This window comes from Arachis hypogaea, chromosome 20 (genome assembly GCF_003086295.3).
Source record: "Arachis hypogaea cultivar Tifrunner chromosome 20, arahy.Tifrunner.gnm2.J5K5, whole genome shotgun sequence".
Lineage (NCBI taxonomy): Eukaryota > Viridiplantae > Streptophyta > Magnoliopsida > Fabales > Fabaceae > Arachis > Arachis hypogaea.
The window spans coordinates 135,058,041-135,078,467 of NC_092055.1; the positions used below are offsets into that span (position 1 = coordinate 135,058,041).

General features: G+C 40.8%; 1 protein-coding gene and 1 long non-coding RNA gene across 2 annotated transcripts; one reads left to right on the forward strand and one right to left on the reverse strand.

Annotated features, from left to right (window-relative positions):
* Positions 1-440: 440 nt before the first annotated feature.
* LOC140182772 (uncharacterized) lies at positions 441-2,329 on the reverse strand. Its single transcript, XR_011878882.1, has 2 exons — positions 1,843-2,329; positions 441-647 (listed from the first exon to the last, which is right to left on the reverse strand). It is a non-coding gene; the product is annotated as an uncharacterized lncRNA (long non-coding RNA).
* Positions 2,330-9,356: 7,027 nt separating this feature from the next.
* On the forward strand, positions 9,357-10,460 carry LOC112786432 (uncharacterized). Its single transcript, XM_025829808.1, has one exon. It carries the CDS (start codon positions 9,357-9,359, stop codon positions 10,458-10,460), a length of 1,104 nt encoding a protein of 367 aa, XP_025685593.1.
* Positions 10,461-20,427: the final 9,967 nt, after the last annotated feature.

Sequence of the window (20,427 nt, forward strand, 5' to 3'; positions counted from 1 at the left end):
AAAAATCACAAGTCTATTCAAATACGTAAAATATATTATCATTTATTCAAAAGAGAGAATGCATAACCAATTACCCTAAAGAAGACTGAAAGTTTGGAGTCCTATTCATTTATGCAGTCAATCACATTCACATGCTCAAGTGAATAAGCTCAAGAAGATAATGTTATAAGAATGCAAAATTGACATCACAGTTTTAAGATCTGAATATAACTAAAACTAAAAGACGGACGGGACGCAATTCTTAGTGGATTAGGATCAGCCTCAATTCTTTCCATTAATATCAAGTTCTAGATATGCAATTGTGTAACACCCTAACCTTTAACACGTCATGATCGTACCAAAAGTAAGGAGTTACTAACCTGTTCTCCTTATTTACTATTTAATATTGAGCCTTTAGGTCGATATCGCGTTTCAGTTTATAAAAAAATACCAGAAAATTATTTATAGTAATTAAAATCACACAATTATTAATAATAGTAAATGCTATACAAATGAATTCAATATAAAACTCAAATACAATACCTATCCATCTGGATAAAATAAAACTTAAAGCAACAAGGGTGAGGGAACTCTATAAAAATAACAGGAATCACAAGTTAATCTACTAGTCGTCTACATCTTCTAACTGAATCTTCGAACCTGTGTCACTGAAAGGGTGGAAGATTTTGGGGTGAGAACAAACCACACGTTCTCAATAGGGAATAGGAATGCCGTAAAAGTAATGAATTTAATGCAAATAATTAACTTACTTAGTAAAACTATTTTGTTAACCCTTTGGAAATACTTTTATTTCTACTTTAGATAAATAATTACTTTTCTTTAAATTTCTAAACTCAAAACAAAACTTAAATATAAAACTAGTCACATTTTCTGTCTCTCAGCCACATAGTTAATCCTCAGTCAAAAGTCAACTCGTAATCACTTTAATACACTCACAAACAAATACTACAAGGAAGAGATTCAATTTAATGCACAAGCAAGTCACAACAAGACAAACAATACAATCACAAAGTAATAAAATAAGCAAGCGCAATCAAATGCAAATGTGCAAACAACATGATGCATGTCTATCCCTAACGCAGGCTATGAGCTCATGTGTCGGTTGCCTACCCGCTCCCGACATTACCAGGCACAAGTCCCAGATATGGCTTTTCAGATGCATCAGTGTGCTTATAAGTCGTACGGCTAGGCCGCATCAGTGTGACTTTCCAAATCAATAAGCGTACATCTGGAAAACAGTTCTCAGTGTGTGGGCGTCCCCACTTTACATTTGGCACTAAGGCCCAAACAATGTCACATCTCAAACAATGTCACATCTGCTCTCCTGTGGCAGACGCTTCATTAATTAATATAATCCTTTAATCTTTGTTCTCTGCTCTCCTGTGGCAGAGATTCCTTTTTCTTAAAAAAATAAGCTCAAAACAACACTTAGAACAAAATCTCTCCTTACAAAATTGGATTTAAAACATTATGTTTTTCTTAATAAATCTAGTTTAAAAATAGAATACACCTTTTCTCAACTAAATAAATCTCAAATAATTTAATTTTTCAAAACCAAATCTTTTAAAATAACTTTTCAAATAAAACCTCAGATTTTATAAAATTTCGGCAGCACTTCCCCTAAAACTCGGGGTTAGCCACCCTTTTTCGGGTCCCAACTGAACCATTTTCAACCTCTTTTCAATCGAGAAATCAAGTACATATTCATCAAATTCAGTCACATACACAACTCAAACTCATCATTCAGTCATTTCAAACAATCATAAATTATTTACAAATATCCACTAGATTTCCATAGCATTCATAGTTTAAAAACAGTTAATTTCAGAACAAAATTCCTACCTTCATACGAAATCAAAATAACAGAAGTTTCGAAGAAGCTTTCTGATCGAGCTGCTGAAGGAGAAAGCGTCAGAAATCGTCTGTGCTTCCTAAAACTCCAGTTAGCCGAACTCAAGGGGCAGGAGAGCTACGTCACCGTCGACTTCCACTGATCAAAAGTGACGCTAATACGTAGAGGAGAAGGATACGAACACTTTTATCGGATTAGATTTTTTATTTGATTTACGAATCTCAAGAAATTAAAACCGGAAGCTCGAATGTTCTATGGTTTCTCAATCTCTCTCCCTTACGGCTTTTCCCTTTTTCTTTTCTCTCAAGTTCCATTCGGTAAAGCATGAATGAAAGAAATGGGAGTGATTAAAGCTAATGGGAATGGATGGAAATTTGTGGTAGCTAAGGCATTTAGGTGTCATTCAAACAAGCCACGTTTACTTCTTCTTTTGTACACTTGGAACCTTGACCAAGTGAATGAGATAATGGGAAGAATATATAATGACATTCCATGATTAAAATAAATATTGGCTAGGTGTCAAGGTTAATAAATAAAAGAAAGCATGTTTTATTATTATATATATACATATGCATAGTAAATCAAGTTCCATTTCCTTTCTTTGGTTCCTTTGAAGGCTACGTTAGGTACCTTCCAAAAATAATAATAATAATAATAATAATAAATTTTGTCTAATCAAAATAATTTTTTTGATAGATAATTTAAATTTAACAAGATAAGTAATAATTAAATTAAACTTTAATAATGATAAAATTTTATTTAATTATTTTGTTGAAAATAGTTTTTTTAAAAATCACATCTCAATATAATACAATAATTTGTAAATAGTCAATTATTTAATTTATAAAAATTTGGGGTCTTACAAATTGCAAGATCTAGAACTATGATTTACGTAAATTACAATTTGAAGAAATGAGATTTCTTCAAATGAATATGAAAGAGTATCTAAATCAAAATAAAACCTTAAAAATTGAAGATAGAATTTTAAAAATAAGATAGATAAATAATAAGATAATAATTTATAAAAACGATAACAAAATTGAAAGAGGCGTAGTACACACTTCAATCAATTGGGTAGCACAACCAATCAATTGAATTTGGTAAATCTATATTGTTTTGATGAATTCAATCGATTGGTTAATACAACCAATCGATTGAATTGTGAGATCTCAAGTTGTTTTGAAGCATTCAATCGATTGGGTAGTATAAACAATCGATTGAATTATAAAAAAAAAATCCACATTTTAGTCATCCTTCAATCGATTGGGTAATATGACCAATCGATTGATTTTTGCGAAAACCATGCTGTCTTGTAATTTTCAATCGATTATTTTGTGACAACAACCTGTAGTCCAATCGATTGAGTTATGGGAAACGTGAAATTGAATCGATTGTTTTGATAATCCAATCGATTGATTTTCAAAAAAACACGATTTCACAGTCCTGGACGAACGTCACGGATCAAATATAATATTTTAATCGATTGGAATAGTCAAAAAGTTTATTACGATCAATAAAAGATCTAATTCGTTATTGTTTTTGTTTTTTATTGTTAATAAACATAATAGATATATGATAAAATAATAATTTATAAAAAAAATAGTTTTTATGATTAAATAAAATATATGGAGTTAATTTGTAATTAAAATTAGAAAAGAACTATTTAACAGTTATTAAAAAAACTTAAAACATGTTTTGTTCTGGGACCATTTAATGGTCCAACGTTCTGGGACTATCGAATCCAGTGCCAGTTAACTTGAGTATCGGAGTCTCTTGCAGGTACCACCCCTACCTCCTCACGAAGAACTCAGACAGACAGCACTTTGGCATATCAAGTCGGACGCTGCCACACAAAAGGATCTGCACCTCACGTTTAGGCCCAAATCAATGTTTCAAGTAACCCTCGAAATAAAGAGTATCTTAGTAAAAAAAATTAATCATTACAAAATATTTTAAAGGATATTTTAATAAAAATATAATTTAATTATTAGAAAATTAATTTGTTAAAGGATATTGTAGTACACAAAATTTAATTACAAAAAATAAAATTATTATTAAAAGATATTTTTGTAAAAAATAATTTATTTTTTTAAAAAATAGATAAAATTGATATTAGTTAACATAAAAATGTTAAATAAGTTAAAAAATTTTTTTAAAAAAAATTATAAAATATATATATATATATATATATATTTTACAAATAAAAAATATTATTTTAACATTTTAAAAAAAAAGTAAAATTTTCTCCAAAAAAATTAAGGAGCAGGTAATTTGAAAATGACAATGTGAAATTGGCACTTGGCACATAATTTATAAATGAAATATGGTATCAAATTTTTTATTTTCAGTACGACAAATAAAAGTAGATATTAATAAAAGTAGAATATGACTAAGGTATTATGGAAGGTGAATGATAGTATAGAGAAAAAAAAATCATATAGATTTAAAGATATGCTTTTTTGTTCATATATTATGCAATGAAATACATGGCTTGAATGATGTAATGATAATGCAAGAAAGAAAAAATAAATTTTATAATTATTACAGTGTAGTTAGACTGATAGAGTTGGAAGTGAGTCAAGCTAGCTTATGAGTCCGCTCGAGTTCGATTTGTTAATAGTTCGATAAGCTAAATTCGTGAGCTGGTGAGTCGAGTTTGAACTTAGAAGTGAACTCATAAATTAAATGACTTAAGTTTGAGTTTAGATAAGTTTAGCTCATTAGTTCGTGAGCTAACTCGATTATATATATAACATTAAAAATATAAATTAAATGCATATAAGATATGCGTATTAATAATTTAATATGTATATATATTAATATTTTTTATTATTTAAAATTTTAGAGTCATTTTTTATGTATAATTTTAATGTAGGACATAAATAAAAAATTTATAATTGATAAATAGACAATATATAAAATTTATCTTTTTTTTTAATATTTGTTAATATATATAAGTTATAATTTATTGATATAGAATTATAGATTATGTTCTTATTATTTGAGTCAGCTCGTGAATTCGGGCCAGTTCGTTAGTTCGGACCAGTTCGTGAGCTTTCGTTAAGTCGAGTTTGAGCTTACGAAATAGGCTCGACTATTAATGAGTCGAACCGTGAGTCAAGATTAGTTTTCGTGAGCCGAACTTGAACTTGGTCTAGCTTGACTTAGCTCGACTCACTTTCAACCCTAAATTAGAGATTACTATTTTTATTATGGAATAATAAAAGCGAAATTTTTGGAAATCGAAGGATTACCTGATATTGTGTTAAAGTTCTTTATTTCTAATATAGTATTAAATAAAAATTATTACAGAACATCGTTTAATAATTTAAGCCATAACTTAAACATGAGGAGTCTAGGGAAGGCCGCGAGACGTTGAAACGCCGGCGATAACCTCGATTGCAAGACAAGAGAAGAGAGAGGGAGAGATCTTGCGTGCGACGCACAGTGAGACACATGAGAGAGATCGAGCAGAGAGAGATAGGATAGGAAGAAGAGAGAAGAAGATGAAGAATACTGAAATCTTCAGAGGCGTGAACGAGAGGGTTTCTGAACCCAGATGAAGAACAATTTTAGTTTTTTGTTTTTTTAATATGTTTAACCCAGATGATGAAGAACAATTTTGATTTTTTATTTTTTTAATATGTTTTTGTTTTGTTGTTTCAATTATTTGAAACTATAAAATTAGGGTTAATTGAATTTTAAAATTTGATTAATTTAAAAGGGTATTTTTGTCTAATCAAATAAAGTAATGATGTTTAAGACTTTTTATAAAATTAAATAAAAAATATATTTTTATTTTTATTTAATTAAAGGAGTGTATTAGTAAAAGTGGTGATATAATATATATATTTAAAAAAAAATTAAATACGGATGTGGAAAAAAAAGCCACATGGTTTATTACTATTTGTCCATATTTTAAACGTATCGGTATGTATGAATTTATCATCGTACCATAGCAATCACCTTATACTATATGTAGAACAAAATAATTTTAGATATAAATTAAGAATAATTTTTTGAAAATAAACAGTTAAGACATTGTTTTTAATTAAATTTATTCGAACAACTTACAAAGAATAATTGAGAAAGATAGTACTAATTTAATATTAACTGAATTTATTTTATTTTTAACAAACAATTAGCATGCAAAATAATATTCTTAATTTTTTAAATAATTTTGCTTCAAACAAATTAGTACTTAATAAATAAATATTGAAATTTTATTTCATGACATTTTATTAAATAAATCAATTTTTAAATAATATAAAAAGATAAATTAATTTTTCCTATTTTTAATTTCTATTAATTTGATTCTTTTATTAAATTATTTTTAGTAATAATATGCAAATAATTGTACCATACTATAATTACCGTCTTTGCATTTAAATTAAAATTCCGGCTAGTCACCAAAAAAATTAAAATTCCGGCTAATAGAAAAAAAAATACATGTCACTAATTTTAATCATAAAATATATCTGTAGATTCTGTATAGAATAAAATTCTGAGAACTAAATCAGTGATTAAATCGTTCTAGTCACTAGTTTATTAGTTGATTGCTTCAATCGATTCAACTATAATTCAACCGGAATAACCGTTTTATAATAAAATATAAATAAATACACTAAAATAAATTAAAGTTTAATATGAACTTTAAATTATCATCCTAGTTTAAAATACTACGTCAACCAAAATCTTAAATCTTGTCAAAGTACAAATTTAAAAATTAAATAATCTTTGATCTCATCAATTAATAACAATATAATACTCATTATATTATTAAGACAATCACAATAGCACAAAATTAATAAAAATTAATAAGGATAAACATAAGACTGATTATAATGAACAAGTAATAGTTTCAAATTCATAAAAACCGAATGATTTATAAATTGCTTAGTGATAATATTAACATTGCCAGACGAGGAAGAAACTGCGATTGGTAAATGAAGAGAAAAGTTGGGGACTTGAAGCACGACGACGACGACCAGACGAGGACGGAAGCTCATGAAAGTGACGGACGGCGGCGGAAGCTACTGTAAGCTAGGGTTTCTTTTTGGGAGAAGAGAGCTTCGTTTGAGAGAGTGAGAGTTGAGAGGAGTTAGAGCGAACAGAAGTTGAAGAGCTCAAGAACGATGACAGCACGACGGACGGTGTCTCTCTCTTTGCAGCCGCGGTGGATGCTACTGCTAGGGTTTTGGTTTTTGAAGGGAGAGAGAGGTTCGTTTGACATGAAGGGGAGGCTACTGAACGAGGAAGGCTTTCCACTTTTTATTTTTATACAAAACGCAAAACGGTAACGTTTTAGAAAAATCGGCCGAGTTTCGGTTTGATCTGACTGGACAGTTCAACAATTTTTAAGCAATTTTATAATTGTGGGTTTTATAAGTTGAATCAAACCGTAAAAATGTCTAATTTTCAGTTAAATTGATTCGACTGGTCAGTTCGATCTGGTTTTCAAAACATTGATATAGAATGAATCTTTACACTAGTTCTACCCAAGAAATAGAAAAAATATAAAGACCACATGATGAAGTATGTTTGAAACATGTATTGTTGTTCTTTTGATGGCTATGCCTAAAAATAAAGAAAAAATAATATATTATTAAAAGTAAATGGTCAAATTAATTTTTAAAAAATTATTTATCTTTTAAATTAGTTTTTAAAAAAATTAATCAAATTTATCCTTTAAATATTTTAAATTAGCTATGTTAGTCATTCCGTAACTTTTATTGCTAACGATATCAAAGTTTGTTGATGTGATACATTAAGCTGTGTTTGTTTTTGAAAACATGATAAGACAAGATATTGAAAACAAGACCTAAAGGATAAGATACAAAATTTTGTATTATATTCTATTTAGTGATAAACTAGAACAAATTATGAAAATCCAATTTATTCTCATTTTTTTCATTCAAAAAATTTGAAATAAAAAATATAATTATAAAAAATTAACAAGAATAATAAAAGAAAAAATAAAAAAGAAATTGTCTCTATCCATGTCTCCTCTGTCAAATACAATTTTGTGTCTGTCTCAGTGTCTTGTCTCTATATATAAACAAACTGTTACGGCCCAGCCCAGCTAGGCATAATGGCCGACCCGACCCGACCCGGAGACCTACCGGTCCGTTTGGGCGGGTCATCGCACCCGGCCACGTGCCCTCCTTGCCAGCTGCACAACAGCTGGGGAGAAGGAAACTTCTTGGAAGGAGGACTTCTCCTATGGGGGCCCACTTGTCTGACAAGGTATATAAGGGGAGGGTCCTACCCCTCCCCCAAGGTACGTCACACACCATATTTTTCCTACTTTTTACCTGCACACCTGACTGACTAGAGCGTCGGAGTGTCTTTGCAGGTGACACCCTCCTCTCCACACGAAGAGCTTGGGTCGTCGGCTACTCCACCTCCAACCCGCAACCCGGAACCAGGCGATTCCCCATCCTACCAACCGAAGTATCACCGCGAACCGTCCGGTACCCGAGCAACCGAATATTAGCGCCGTCCATGGGGAACGCCTGAATGGATGTCGTACCAGGTCCCGGAGGACCAGGCCGTGGGGCCGAGCACAGAGGGGAAGCCTCGGTGGCTTCCTCCCGGGAGCGCACGAGGTCCCCTCTACGACGAACCGAGCCGTCTTCACGATCTCAAGAAAGATGCCCCTTTGAGGGAATAGGAAGCAACAACGCTAGAATAATGCAGGAACTGCGTCACAGAATTCAGAACCTGGAGCGCTAGCTGGCAGATCAGAAACATCGTCAACAAACTCCTGAATCAAGCTACTCCCGTTCTCTTCCGAGAAGTCACTCCCGGCGAACACCTAACCCACGATCTGAACCCGAGAGCGCCTGGGAGGAAGAAGAACGCCCAAGAAGACGCCGCGACCCCGTCATATACACCCGGCAGGAAAGGAGACGCGCCACAGAGCGAGACCGGGAAGACGGCGGGGGAAGACCAAGGAGAATGCGGCGACCCGTGATAATGGGCGCAACCCTGTTTCATCGTTCCATCCTCGAGGTCCGGCTACCAAAGCACTTTGATAAGCCGACGGACATAAAGTACGACGGAACCCAAGACCTGCAGGAGCACCTTACGGCCTTTGAGGCCAGGATGAACCTGGAGGAAGTGGGAGACGAAGTGAGGTGCTGCGCCTTCCCGGTCACTCTGGCGGGACCTGTAATACGGTGGTTTAACAGCCTCCCGCAGGGCTCGGTGGCCAGGTTTTCGGACATCAGCTGCGCTTTCCTAGCCCAATTTACTACCAGAATCGCAAAGGCAAAGCACCCGATCAATTTGCTCAGGGTGACCCAGAGGTCCGGCGAGCCGACCGAAAAATATCTAGACCGGTTCAACGACGAGTGCTTGGAGATAGACGGGCTAACTGATTCGGTAGCTAGTTTGTGTTTGACGAATGGACTTCTGAACGAGGACTTCAGGAAGCATCTCACCACGAAGCCGGTGTGGACGATGCAGGAGATCCAAAGCGTAGCCAAGGAACATATCAACGATGAAGAAGTCAGTCAAGTCGTGGCTGCCAACAAGCGGCAGCCCTCCGACAATCAACCTTGGCAGCACGGTGGCGGAGAAAGGAAAAAGGAGCATGCCAGAGACGGCGGTCCGAGCAAGACGTCCAGGCCGTTTTCCCGAGTCGGGAAGTTCACCAATTATACCCCATCTCCGTCCCCATCATGGAAGTTTATCAGCAGATAGCCGAGAAGGGAATTTTGTCGAAGCCCTGACCTCTAAAGGACCGAACCGGGGGAAAAAAATCCTCTATTGCGATTATCATAAGGGCTATGGACATAAGACACATGATTGTTTCGACCTGAAGGACGCGCTAGAACAAGCGATCCGGGACGAAAAACTGGCCGAATTCTCCCATCTCATCAGGGAGCCGAGAAGACGAGATCGCGACCGCGAGGAAGAGGAAAAGACCCGTGCAGTGAAGCGACGTCATGAGCCAGAGGACAACGAGCACGACCTTACCATAGTGAACGTGGTAACAGCAAGAGACGCAGCTCCAAGGTCAAGGTCGGCACACAAGAAAGACACCAAAGTCCTGGCGATTTCCTCATCTTCCGTGCGAAGCTCCAAGAGGGTTCCACCCATCTCATTCAGTCCGGACGACCAATGGTTTGATGAGGTCGCGGAAAACCCCCCCATGGTCATCATGGCCAGAGTGGGAACCGGCCTCATCAAGCGGATCCTCGTGGACACCGGGGCTGACTCGAACATCATGTTCCACAACGTGTTCGATGCCTTGGGCCTATGGGATGCCGATTTAAAGACTCATCAGCACGGTGTTGTAGGCTTGGGCGACCACTTCATCAAGTCAGACGGGATAATCTCTCTACCGATATCCGTAGGACTAGGACGGGGGCGAAGATCGGTAATGGCTGAGTTCGTAGTTCTGCGAGACTCCTCAGCCTACAACGTCATCCTAGGAAGGAAGACTATCAACGACCTCGGGGCAGTGATCAGCACAAAGATGTTGGTAATGAAGTTCATCGCTGATGACGGATCCGTGGGATCCATAAAAGGAGACTTGGAAATGGCAGTCGCTTGCGACAATGCCAGTCTCTCCTTAAGGAAGAAATTTAGAGAGGCATAAGGAGTGTTCCTCGCCGGCTTGGACGCTAGAGTCAACGACAAGCCAAGACCCGAACCGAAAGGGAACTTAGAAAGGTTCAGAGTCGGTGACACAGAGGAGAAGTTCACCTTCGTGAACGGAAACCTCCCACACGACCTGAAGGAGCCTCTAATGGAAATGATCAGGGCTAACGGCGACCTATTTGCTTGGACGCCAGCCGACATGCCGGGGATAGACCCCCAACTCATGTCACATCACTTGGTCGTCAAGGCAGAGGCCAGACCGGTGGCTCAGAGGAGAAGAAAAATGTCACAAGAAGGAGCAGAGGAGGTGGCCAGACAGACAGCTAGCCTCCTCGAAGCGGGATTTATTCGAGAACTCGACTACTCGACCTGGCTGTCGAATGTAGTTCTAGTGAGAAAGCACAATGGAAAATGGAGGATGTGTGTGGATTACTCCGATCTCAACAAAGCATGCCCCAAGGCCTCGTCGACGCAGCGGCGGGATATCAGTATCTGAGCTTTATGGATGCTTATTCTGACTACAATCAGATACCGATGCACCGGCCAGACGAAGAGAAAACATCATTCATAACGCCGGGAGGAATATATTGCTACAAAGTAATGCCGTTTGGCCTGAAGAACGCCGGGGCCACGTACCAAAGGTTAATGAACAAGATATTCAGTGACCTCATAGGCAAAACGGTGGAAGTGTATGTGGATGATATCCTTGCAAAGACCACCCAGCCTGAGGACCTCTTAAGCAACCTAGGAAATGTGTTCGCTTCCCTCCGACAATACGGCATGAGGCTCAACCCACTCAAGTGTGCCTTTGCCATGGAAGCAGGAAAGTTCCTAGGGTTTATGATAACCCAAAGAGGGCTGGAGGCCAACCCTGAAAAGTGTCAAGCAATACTCCAAATGAAGAGGCCGGGCTGTGTCAAGGATGTTCAAAGGTTGTCAGGAAGGCTCACCGCACTATCCCGCTTCCTCGGGACATCGGCTGCGAAAGCCCTGCCATTTTTTAACTTGATGAGAAAGGGGATAGCATTTGAATGGACCCCGGCGTGCGAGGAAGCATTCAATCATTTCAAAGAGATTCTTGCAACACTGCCTGTTCTTGGGAACCCCAAGGTCGGATAACCGCTCTACCTATACTTGGCCATAACGGAGGAAGCGATGGCAGCAGTTTTGGTGCGGGAGGAAGGGAAGGTTCAGCAACCAATTTACTTCGTGAGCAAAGCACTGCAAGGAGCAGAACTGAGATACAGCAAATTAGAGAAGTTGGCACTTGCACTCCTAACCTCTTCCCGTAGATTATGACAGTACTTCCAAGGTCATCAGGTAGTCGTGAGGACAGACCAGGGAATCCGCCAGATACTCCAGAAACCTGATCTGGCGAGAAGAATGATGACTTGAGCCTTCGAGTTGTCCAAATACGACTTGCAATATGAACCCAGGCATGCGATTAAGGTACAGGCAATGGCCGACTTCTTGGTAGAAGTAACAGGGGACTCAGCCGAGACAACGAGCATACGATGGAGGCTCCACGTAGACAGGGCTTCCAACCAGACGTTCGGGGGTGCCGGGATCATCCTGGAAAGCCCCGCTGGAGTCATATATGAACAGTCAATCAAGTTCGAGTTCCCGGTATCAAACAATCAAGCAGAGTACAAGGCCCTTCTGGGCGGCTTAATCTTAGCCCGGGAAGTCGGAGCCACCAGGCTAGAAGTATGCAGTGACTCGCAGGTCGTCACTTCTCAGGTCAATGGGACCTACCGAGCCAGAGACTCCCTGTTGCAGAAGTATTTGGAGAAGGTCAAAGAGTTGAGCAAACAATTCGAGGAGGTCACGATCCAACACGTTCCGAGAGAAAGGAACACACGAGCGGACCTCCTGTCTAAGCTAGCAAGCACAAAACTAGGGGCCGGCAATCGGTCTCTCATTCAGGGCCTGATAAAGGAGCCAGCAGTCACCCTCCACTTGACAAGGATAGATCCCTCCTGGATGGACCCGATCACTGACTTTTTAGAAAGCGGCAAGCTCCCTGACGACGAGAAGGCGGCCAAAACATTGAGAAGAGAGGCGGCCAAATACACGACCATACAGGGACAGTTGTTTAAAAAGGGACTCAGCCAACCCTTGTTGAAGTGCCTACACCCCGGCCAAACAGACTATGTGCTCAGAGAGGTCCATGAGGGGTGCTGCGGTCATCACATCAGGGGCAAGGCCCTAACAAGAAAGCTCATCAGAGCTGGTTATTATTGGCCATCGATGATGAAGGATTCCAAAGAATTTGTGAGAAAATGCGTCAAGTGCCAGGAGAACGCCAATTTCCATAAGGCGCCGGCGGCTAAGCTAAGCCTGTTGACGTCTTCCCGACCTTTCTCACAGTGGGGAGTCGACCTCTTGGGACCTTTCCCGATTGGTCCGGGGCAAGTCAAATATCTCATAGTTGCTATCGACTACTGCACCAAGTGGATAGAGGCTGAGCCACTAGCCAGTATATCCTCATCTAATTGTCGAAAATTTATGTGGAGACAGGTGATAACTCGATTCGGCATCCCGGAAGTTGTCATCTCTGATAACGGGACGCAATTCACTGATAAGAAGTTCGTGGAGTTCCTCGTCGGTTTGGGCATAAAGCAAAAGTTTTCATCTATAGAACATCCCCAGACGAACGGCCAAGTCGAGGCCGCAAATAAGGTCATCTTGCTAAGCCTCAAGAAACGGCTTGATAAGAAAAATGGTGCATGGGCTGACAAACTCGCCTCAGTTCTCTGGTCTTACCGAACGACTGAGCAATTGTCCACAAGAGAAACTCCTTTCCGCCTGACATACGAGGTGGATGCTATGATACCTGTAGAGGTCAGCGAGTCGAACCCATGATTACTCCTGGAGGGAGTAGAGGAAGCTGTAGAGAAGACCTAGTAGATGAGGCTAGAGAAATGGCCCACTTGTCAGAAGCAGCGCTGAAGCAAAGAATGGCCCTACGCTACAACGCCAAAGTATTTAGAAGAGAATTCGAACAAAATGACCTGGTCTTGCGACGCAACGACATTGGGCTGCCAACCCAGGGGGAGGGTAAGCTGGCGGCTGACTGGGAAGGCCCTTACAGGGTCAAAGAGGTGATTGGTAAGGGCGCCTACAAGTTGGAAAGGCTCGATGGCAAGTGTTCATACCCTGGGTCAAGATGTCCGACCCGGGATGTTTAGCGACAAGCCGACCGACCTCTTCAGGTCAGACTATCCGACCTCTTCTCAAAGAGCTCGGCCAATGACCGACCTCTTCACAAAGAGCTCGGCCAAAACGCTACAGAGGCCCAATAAGGGCCCAAATAGAAGGAACACAGCCCAATCCAAAGGCGGCTCAAGCCTACAGAGAGAAGGGCGGTTCCGTTGAAGATAAGCTGACCTCGCCCAAAGATAAGATAAGATAAGATAAGATAACTAACTTATCTTATCTGAGAAGGTCACTTCTCACCATTATAAATACACTGGAGCACCCAGGTATAACTCATATTCTGATTCTACATAAAAACCTGCTTAATACCCGTGCTAACTTAAGCATCGGAGTCTCTTGCAGGTACCCCCCACCCTCCGGTGGCCAAGGATCAGCAGTGCAACAAGTCCAACAAGTCGGATACAATAGCTCCGGCAGTCATCGGCCAGTCGGACACGTTATCTCCGACCAGTACGGAAGATCTCGTCCGAGATCGACCTCCAGTTTCAGGTAACCCTCGGAACATTGGCGCCGTTGCTGGGGAACCTGGAAGTCATCTCATCACCATGGCGAACGACCATGACAACGACCACGATTCAGATCTAGAGGATAGAACGCCGCACAAAAAAGCGGACGCTACACCAAAAGATACTCCAGAATCTAACGGAGACAAAAACTCATCACATCCGGGAGTAATAGAAGCACTTCAAGATCGCCTAAAGCAACTTGAAAAAGAAATCCAGCATCAACGAGAAGTTGGCAAGGATCTACAAAGAGAGGTAAGGCGACGCCGCGAGTTAAAGGACAAGCTCCTAAAACTCGATGCAGATCTCAAGGCCAAAATAACTCGATCCGGTCACGAAGACAGCCCCCACAAAGATCAAGACCCATTCACCAAAGAGATCATAAAAGCTAATGTCCCAAAGGGCTTCAAAGCTCCCAACATGACCCCGTACGATGGCACATCAGATCCAAGCCATCATCTTAGCAATTTCAGAAGCAGGATGTATCTTACGGAGGCCTCAGATGCAATCCGTTATTCTCCATCCCAAAGGACAAAGCCAAGCACGCCCCAAGTCTATTAGGAATCAAGCAAGGAGATCGGAAAAGTCTCCGCAGCTACATGCAAAGATTCAACAAAGCATGTCTGGACATACAAAATCTTCCAACAGAAGCGGCCATCATGGGCCTCATCAATTGCCTGCGAGAAGGACCTTTCAACCATTTAATATCCAAGAAGTACCCAACATCTCAAAACGAGGTCCAACAAAGGGCGAAAAAATATATCAATATGGAGGAGAACTCCCGATTGGGAGACAGCTCAAAAACCAGATTCTCCTAACCTACTACGGGACAAGGATAAAGAGTCCAGGAAGAAAGAAGACCAACCCACTGAGAAACCTATCTCTTGTGGATGTTTAACGAGAAATACGCAACACTGAGAAGATCCCACCACCTCGCCCAATCAAAAACAAAGAGGTCGGACGAGTTGAAGGTTCACCTCACACCAAAGAGGTCGGGCGAGTTGAAGGTTCACCTCGCAACAAAGAGGTCGGACGAGTTGAAGGTCCACCTCACAACAAAGAGGTCGGGCGAGTTGAAGGTCCACCTCATACCAAAGAGGTCCGACGAGTTGAAGGTCCACCTCACACCAAAGAGGTCGGACGAGTTGAAGGTCCACCTCACAACAAAGAGGTCGGACGAGTTGAAGGTCCACCTCACACCAAAGAGGTCGGGCGAGTTGAAGGTCCACCTCACAACAAAGAGGTCGGACGAGTTGAAGGTCCACCTCACAACAAAGAGGTCGGACAAGTTGAACGTCTACCTCACCCCCCCTAAGAGACGTGTTCATATGATAAATGGAGGATTCGCAGGAGGTTCGATCTCCAAATCATCTTGCAAAAGACACCTCAAAGAGGTATATTAAGGAAGGGAGAGAGGTTTGAAAAGGCCAACGGAGTGCAAACAAGCCTTCCAAGATTTCAAAAAAATTCTTGGGACAACCACCCATGCTTACCAGACCACGGGAAAGTGAAGAACTCATATTATACCTCGCAGTGGGAAGTCGGACAACAGCCTCAGCACTAGTCAGAGAAGACGAAAGTGGGCAACAACCCATCTACTTTATCAGCAAAGCTCTACAAGGGGCTGAACTAAACTATCAAAAGATAGAAAAAGTTCGCCTACGCCCTCGTACTCACCTCTCAACGACTCCACCCACACTTTCAAGCTCACACTATCAGAGTTCGGACCAACCAGCCCATAAAAGGCATCCTACAGAAAACAAACTTAGCTGGAAGAATCCTACAGAGGACAGCTCGGATAATTCAGGAGACCCTGGACAAAACCAGAGAACATCTCGGACAATTCGGGGGACCCTGGACAAAAACAGAAAACAGCTCGGACAAATCGGGAAAAATGAAGTCCGACACATAGAATGCCCGAGCTGATGCATTTTCAAAACCAGCTAGCACCAACAGCTCGGACAATTCGGGGATATGAGGTCCGACACATGCCTCGGGAGCAGAATGCCTGAGCTGATGCATTTTCAAAACTAGCCAACACCAAACCAGGGGGAAATAACAGAAGCCTCATCCAGGCTACATTACAAGACCACAACAAGTCAATCTCGAAGGCGGTATAAGGGATGTACTCAGGGTCAGCCATAGTAACACACATTAAAACTATGGAATTCAGCCAATCAGACATGCCGTCCGGGATCTTAGTATACATCTCAAAGACATAGGTCGACTATGGGATTACTACTAAACAACTCGGACAATAATAGCAGAACATCAAGTGACAGACGTGGCAGTAAAAGGGAAACCCCAGGACTCACACGAAAGTCCAGGGGCACCCTTTGGAGGCAACAACAGGGCAAGAACACAGAGAAAAGAAGTCGACAATCTATACCCAAACAGTCCGAACACCTTTCAAACAAAAGATCAAAACAAAAGCTAGAACTTTTGTACAAAAGGATTCAGGCAACGATGAAAAGAAACAGGAACAGCAACCAAACCCTAAGCAAAGCACACATTCTTCTCAAAGGCGAATGACAAAAGAAAAGTGACAACAAACGATCAAAGATGCAAACTTTTTTCAGAAAGAACCAAAGTTCTGCAGAGCAAATACAAAGTCAAAGCTTTACATGCCAACTTCCCTATAGCCCCACCTGAAGAGCTCCCACAAGTCCTATGGGCATATCGGACAACCCCACACTCCACTACAAAGGAATCACCCTTCCGATTAGCTTACAGAATGGAGGCAATGATCCCAATGGAGGCCAAAGAAGGATCGCCCAGAGTGATCCACTACAGTGAAGAGGCCAACTCCCAACTTCAAAAGGAAGAACTCGACCTACCTCCAGAAAACCGAGAAAGAGATCGGATCAAGGAAGAGGCGTTAAAATGTCAAATGGCCTCAAGATACAATCAGAAGGTAATCTAAGAACAACGATCTCATCCTAATCCGAAATGACATCAAAATAGGTCGGCAGCCAACTGGAAAGGACCATACCAAGTTGTTCAGAAGAACTGGGGAAAGGTTGCTACAAAGTGTCCAACCTCGAGGGGCAAAAGCTACCAAGGTCATGGCATGCCTGCAATCTAAAAAGGGCGCCAAGCCGAGATCCAAAAAGATTGCCGACCTAGAAAGGTAAGTACTAACATGTACACATTCTTATCTTCATTTTATTGTTTAAAAGATTGCAGATTCCCTAGAAAGTTTCCTACCAAGACGCCCGACTACGGCAGGTCAGCAAGGTGAACACCAAAGTCACCGCCGGATCACGACAAAGTCGGCAAGATGAAAATCAAATTCATCGTTCGATTACAAAGTGACAAGTCGGCAAGGTGAAAACCAACTTCACCACCCGACCACGATGGAAACCGAATTCATCGTTTGATTTCGACAAAGGTCGACAAAGTGAAAACAAAATTCACTACTATACCAAGACGCATTAATCTGAAGCATTCATCGTCCGATTATAAAGCAACAGATCGGCAGAAAGTGAAAAACAATTTCACTGCACGATCACGATAAAGACAATCGTCCGATAAAGGTGAAAACGCGATTCACCCAAAAGACGATCTAGAGATGAGAACCACTTTCTACAAATCGGCAAAGATGAACACAGAATAATGTAAGAAGTTATCGAAAGTGATCCAAAAAAGAACCTGACGAGGTCTTACAGATTGCTAAAATAATAACTTAAAGACTGCCCGACGTTAAGAAGTCGGACCATGTCAACCCAAGTTATAAGTAAACCCTGGAAAGAGGTCTGGCCAACCCTATTAAAGAGGATTACTTTAACTTAGAAGTGCCAGACATGACAAAGTCAGCCCAAAATGAAAAAGTTATAAAAGTAGTTCCTGAAAGAGACCTGACAAAGGTCCAAAAAAGAGGACTACAAAAATAACTTAGAAAGAGGACGACGCAAAGAAGTCGACCTCCTACAAACAAGTTATAAAAGTAATCCCTGAAAGAGACCTGACAAAGGTCCAGGAAAGAGGATTACAAAAATAACTTAGAAGAAATCGACATAACGAAGTCGGTCTCCTTCAACAAACAAGTTATAAAAGTAATCCCTGAAAGAGACCTGAACAAGGTCCAAGAAAGAGGATTACAAAATAACTTAGAAGAGATCGACATGACGAAGTCGGTCTCCTACAAAAAAACAAGTTATAAAAGTAATCCCTGAAAGAGACCTGACCAAGGTCCAAGAAAGATGATTACAAAAATAACTTGGAAAAGGACAACGAGAAGAAGTTGGACCAACAAAAGCTACAGCTTGGACCGACAAGAAGAAGTCGGACCAACGAAAACTACAGCTTGGACCGACAAGAAGAAGTCGGACCAACGAATGCTACAGCTTGGACCGACAAGAAGAAGTCGGACCAACGAAAAATGTGCGCTAAAACGGACATAGCTCCGTTCAAAAAGCCACGGCTCCACGACAAGGCTATCAAAATTGTTCAGAATGACTAAAAAGTGTTCTACGAGAACACTAAAAAGTCGTCGGACAAGTTAGCCCCAAGGACCACCTCTACCAAACAGAAAGTGGACAAAACCAGAAGTGATCAAAAGAGGTCGGACAACAAAGTACCGACACTCTACAAAGATCCACAAAGGGGACAAAGACATCTCACAAACGGCCAAAGGAAGGCCAGGAATGCTTCGCTGAAAGATACGAAGTCTTGAAAAAAGACACTACTTAAAAAGCGAAAAGCACGGCCTCAAAGACGGAGCTAAAAAGTCGTCCAAACAAACTATACCTAAAAAGTTGTTCGATTATGACTAAAAAGCCCGAACAGTGAAGACAAACAAGTCGGAAGAAAGCTGAAAAGACCTCTCAACAAACTAAAAAAGGCAATACCAGACTCGTACAAAGGAGAAACTACCTAAGATCGACCAAAGTCAGGATGCTTGAGCACGACTTCCTCAAAGAGATCGAAGCTCCGAAAGCACGATCTCGCGGAAAGGTCCAAACTCAAGCAGGGGCAAAGTCGTACAGGTCGACGTCAGCTAAGAAGAGGCGCAAGTACGATCTCAAAAAAGAACAAGCCAAAAGGTTGAGAAACAACTTAAGGCTCAAATGTTCTTAGCTAAAAGGGATACAACTCCACTCAAAGAAGGCACAATCTCAAACAGGGCTACGTACGTCATCCGAGACTAAAAAGGTTCAATATAAAGAACACTAAAAAGTCATTGGACAAGTCACTAAAAGCCCGGATATCAAGCCGCAAGGATAACTTTGCCAAAGTAGAGGGTTGTCAACACAAAAGCAAGGCGTGATCCAGAAGGCAAGGGTAGAAAACCCACACTACCACTCAAAAGAGGACGGACTGTGAAGTACCAAACCTCTAGAAAATCTGCCAGAATTGCAAAGTAATGAAGAAACAAGCCAGACAGATGCTTGAGCACTACATCCAAAGAGATCGAAGCTCGATCTCACGGAAAGATCGAACTCAAGCAAGGGCACTGTTCATACCCTGGGTCAAGATGTCCGACCCGGGATGTTTAGCGACAAGCCGACCGACCTCTTCAGGTCAGACTATCCGACCTCTTCTCAAAGAGCTCGGCCAATGACCGACCTCTTCACAAAGAGCTCGGTCAAAATGCTACAGAGGCCCAATAAGGGCCCAAATAGAAGGAACACAACCCAATCCAAAGGTGGCTCAAGCCTACAGAGAGAAGGGCGGTTCCGTTGAAGATAAGCTGACCTCGCCCAAAGATAAGATAAGATAAGATAAAATAACTAACTTATCTTATCTAAGAAGGTCACTTCTCACCATTATAAATACACTGGAGCACCCAGGTATAACTCATACTCTGATTCTACATAAAAACCTGCTTAATACACGTGCTAACTTAAACATCGGAGTCTCTTGCAGGTACCCCCCACCCTCCGGTGGCCAAGGATCAGCAGTGCGACAAGTCCAACAAGTCAAATACAACAGCTCCGGCAGTCATCGGCCAGCCGGACACATTATCTCCGACCAGTACGGAAGATCTCATCTGAGATCGACCTCCAGTTTTAGGTAACCCTCGGAACAGCAAGGAAGTCCCGAGAACATGGAATGTGGGTAACCTAAGAAGGTTTTATTCCTAGTTCAAACACACCGAGTAGGCGACCTGACAAGCTTGGTAAGACCCGAGTTTTGCTTTACCAGATAATTTACGTGTTAAATACTTTTCATTGCCATAGATTTGTCCAACTGCCATTTAAAATTCACTTGTTCAAATCTTCTCTTACCCCTTTTATACGT

Bases quoted from the DNA above. Each gene is read 5' to 3' on its own strand.
- LOC112786432 (XM_025829808.1), top strand. From the start codon at position 9,357: ATGAAGAAGTCAGTCAAGTCGTGGCTGCCAACAAGCGGCAGCCCTCCG.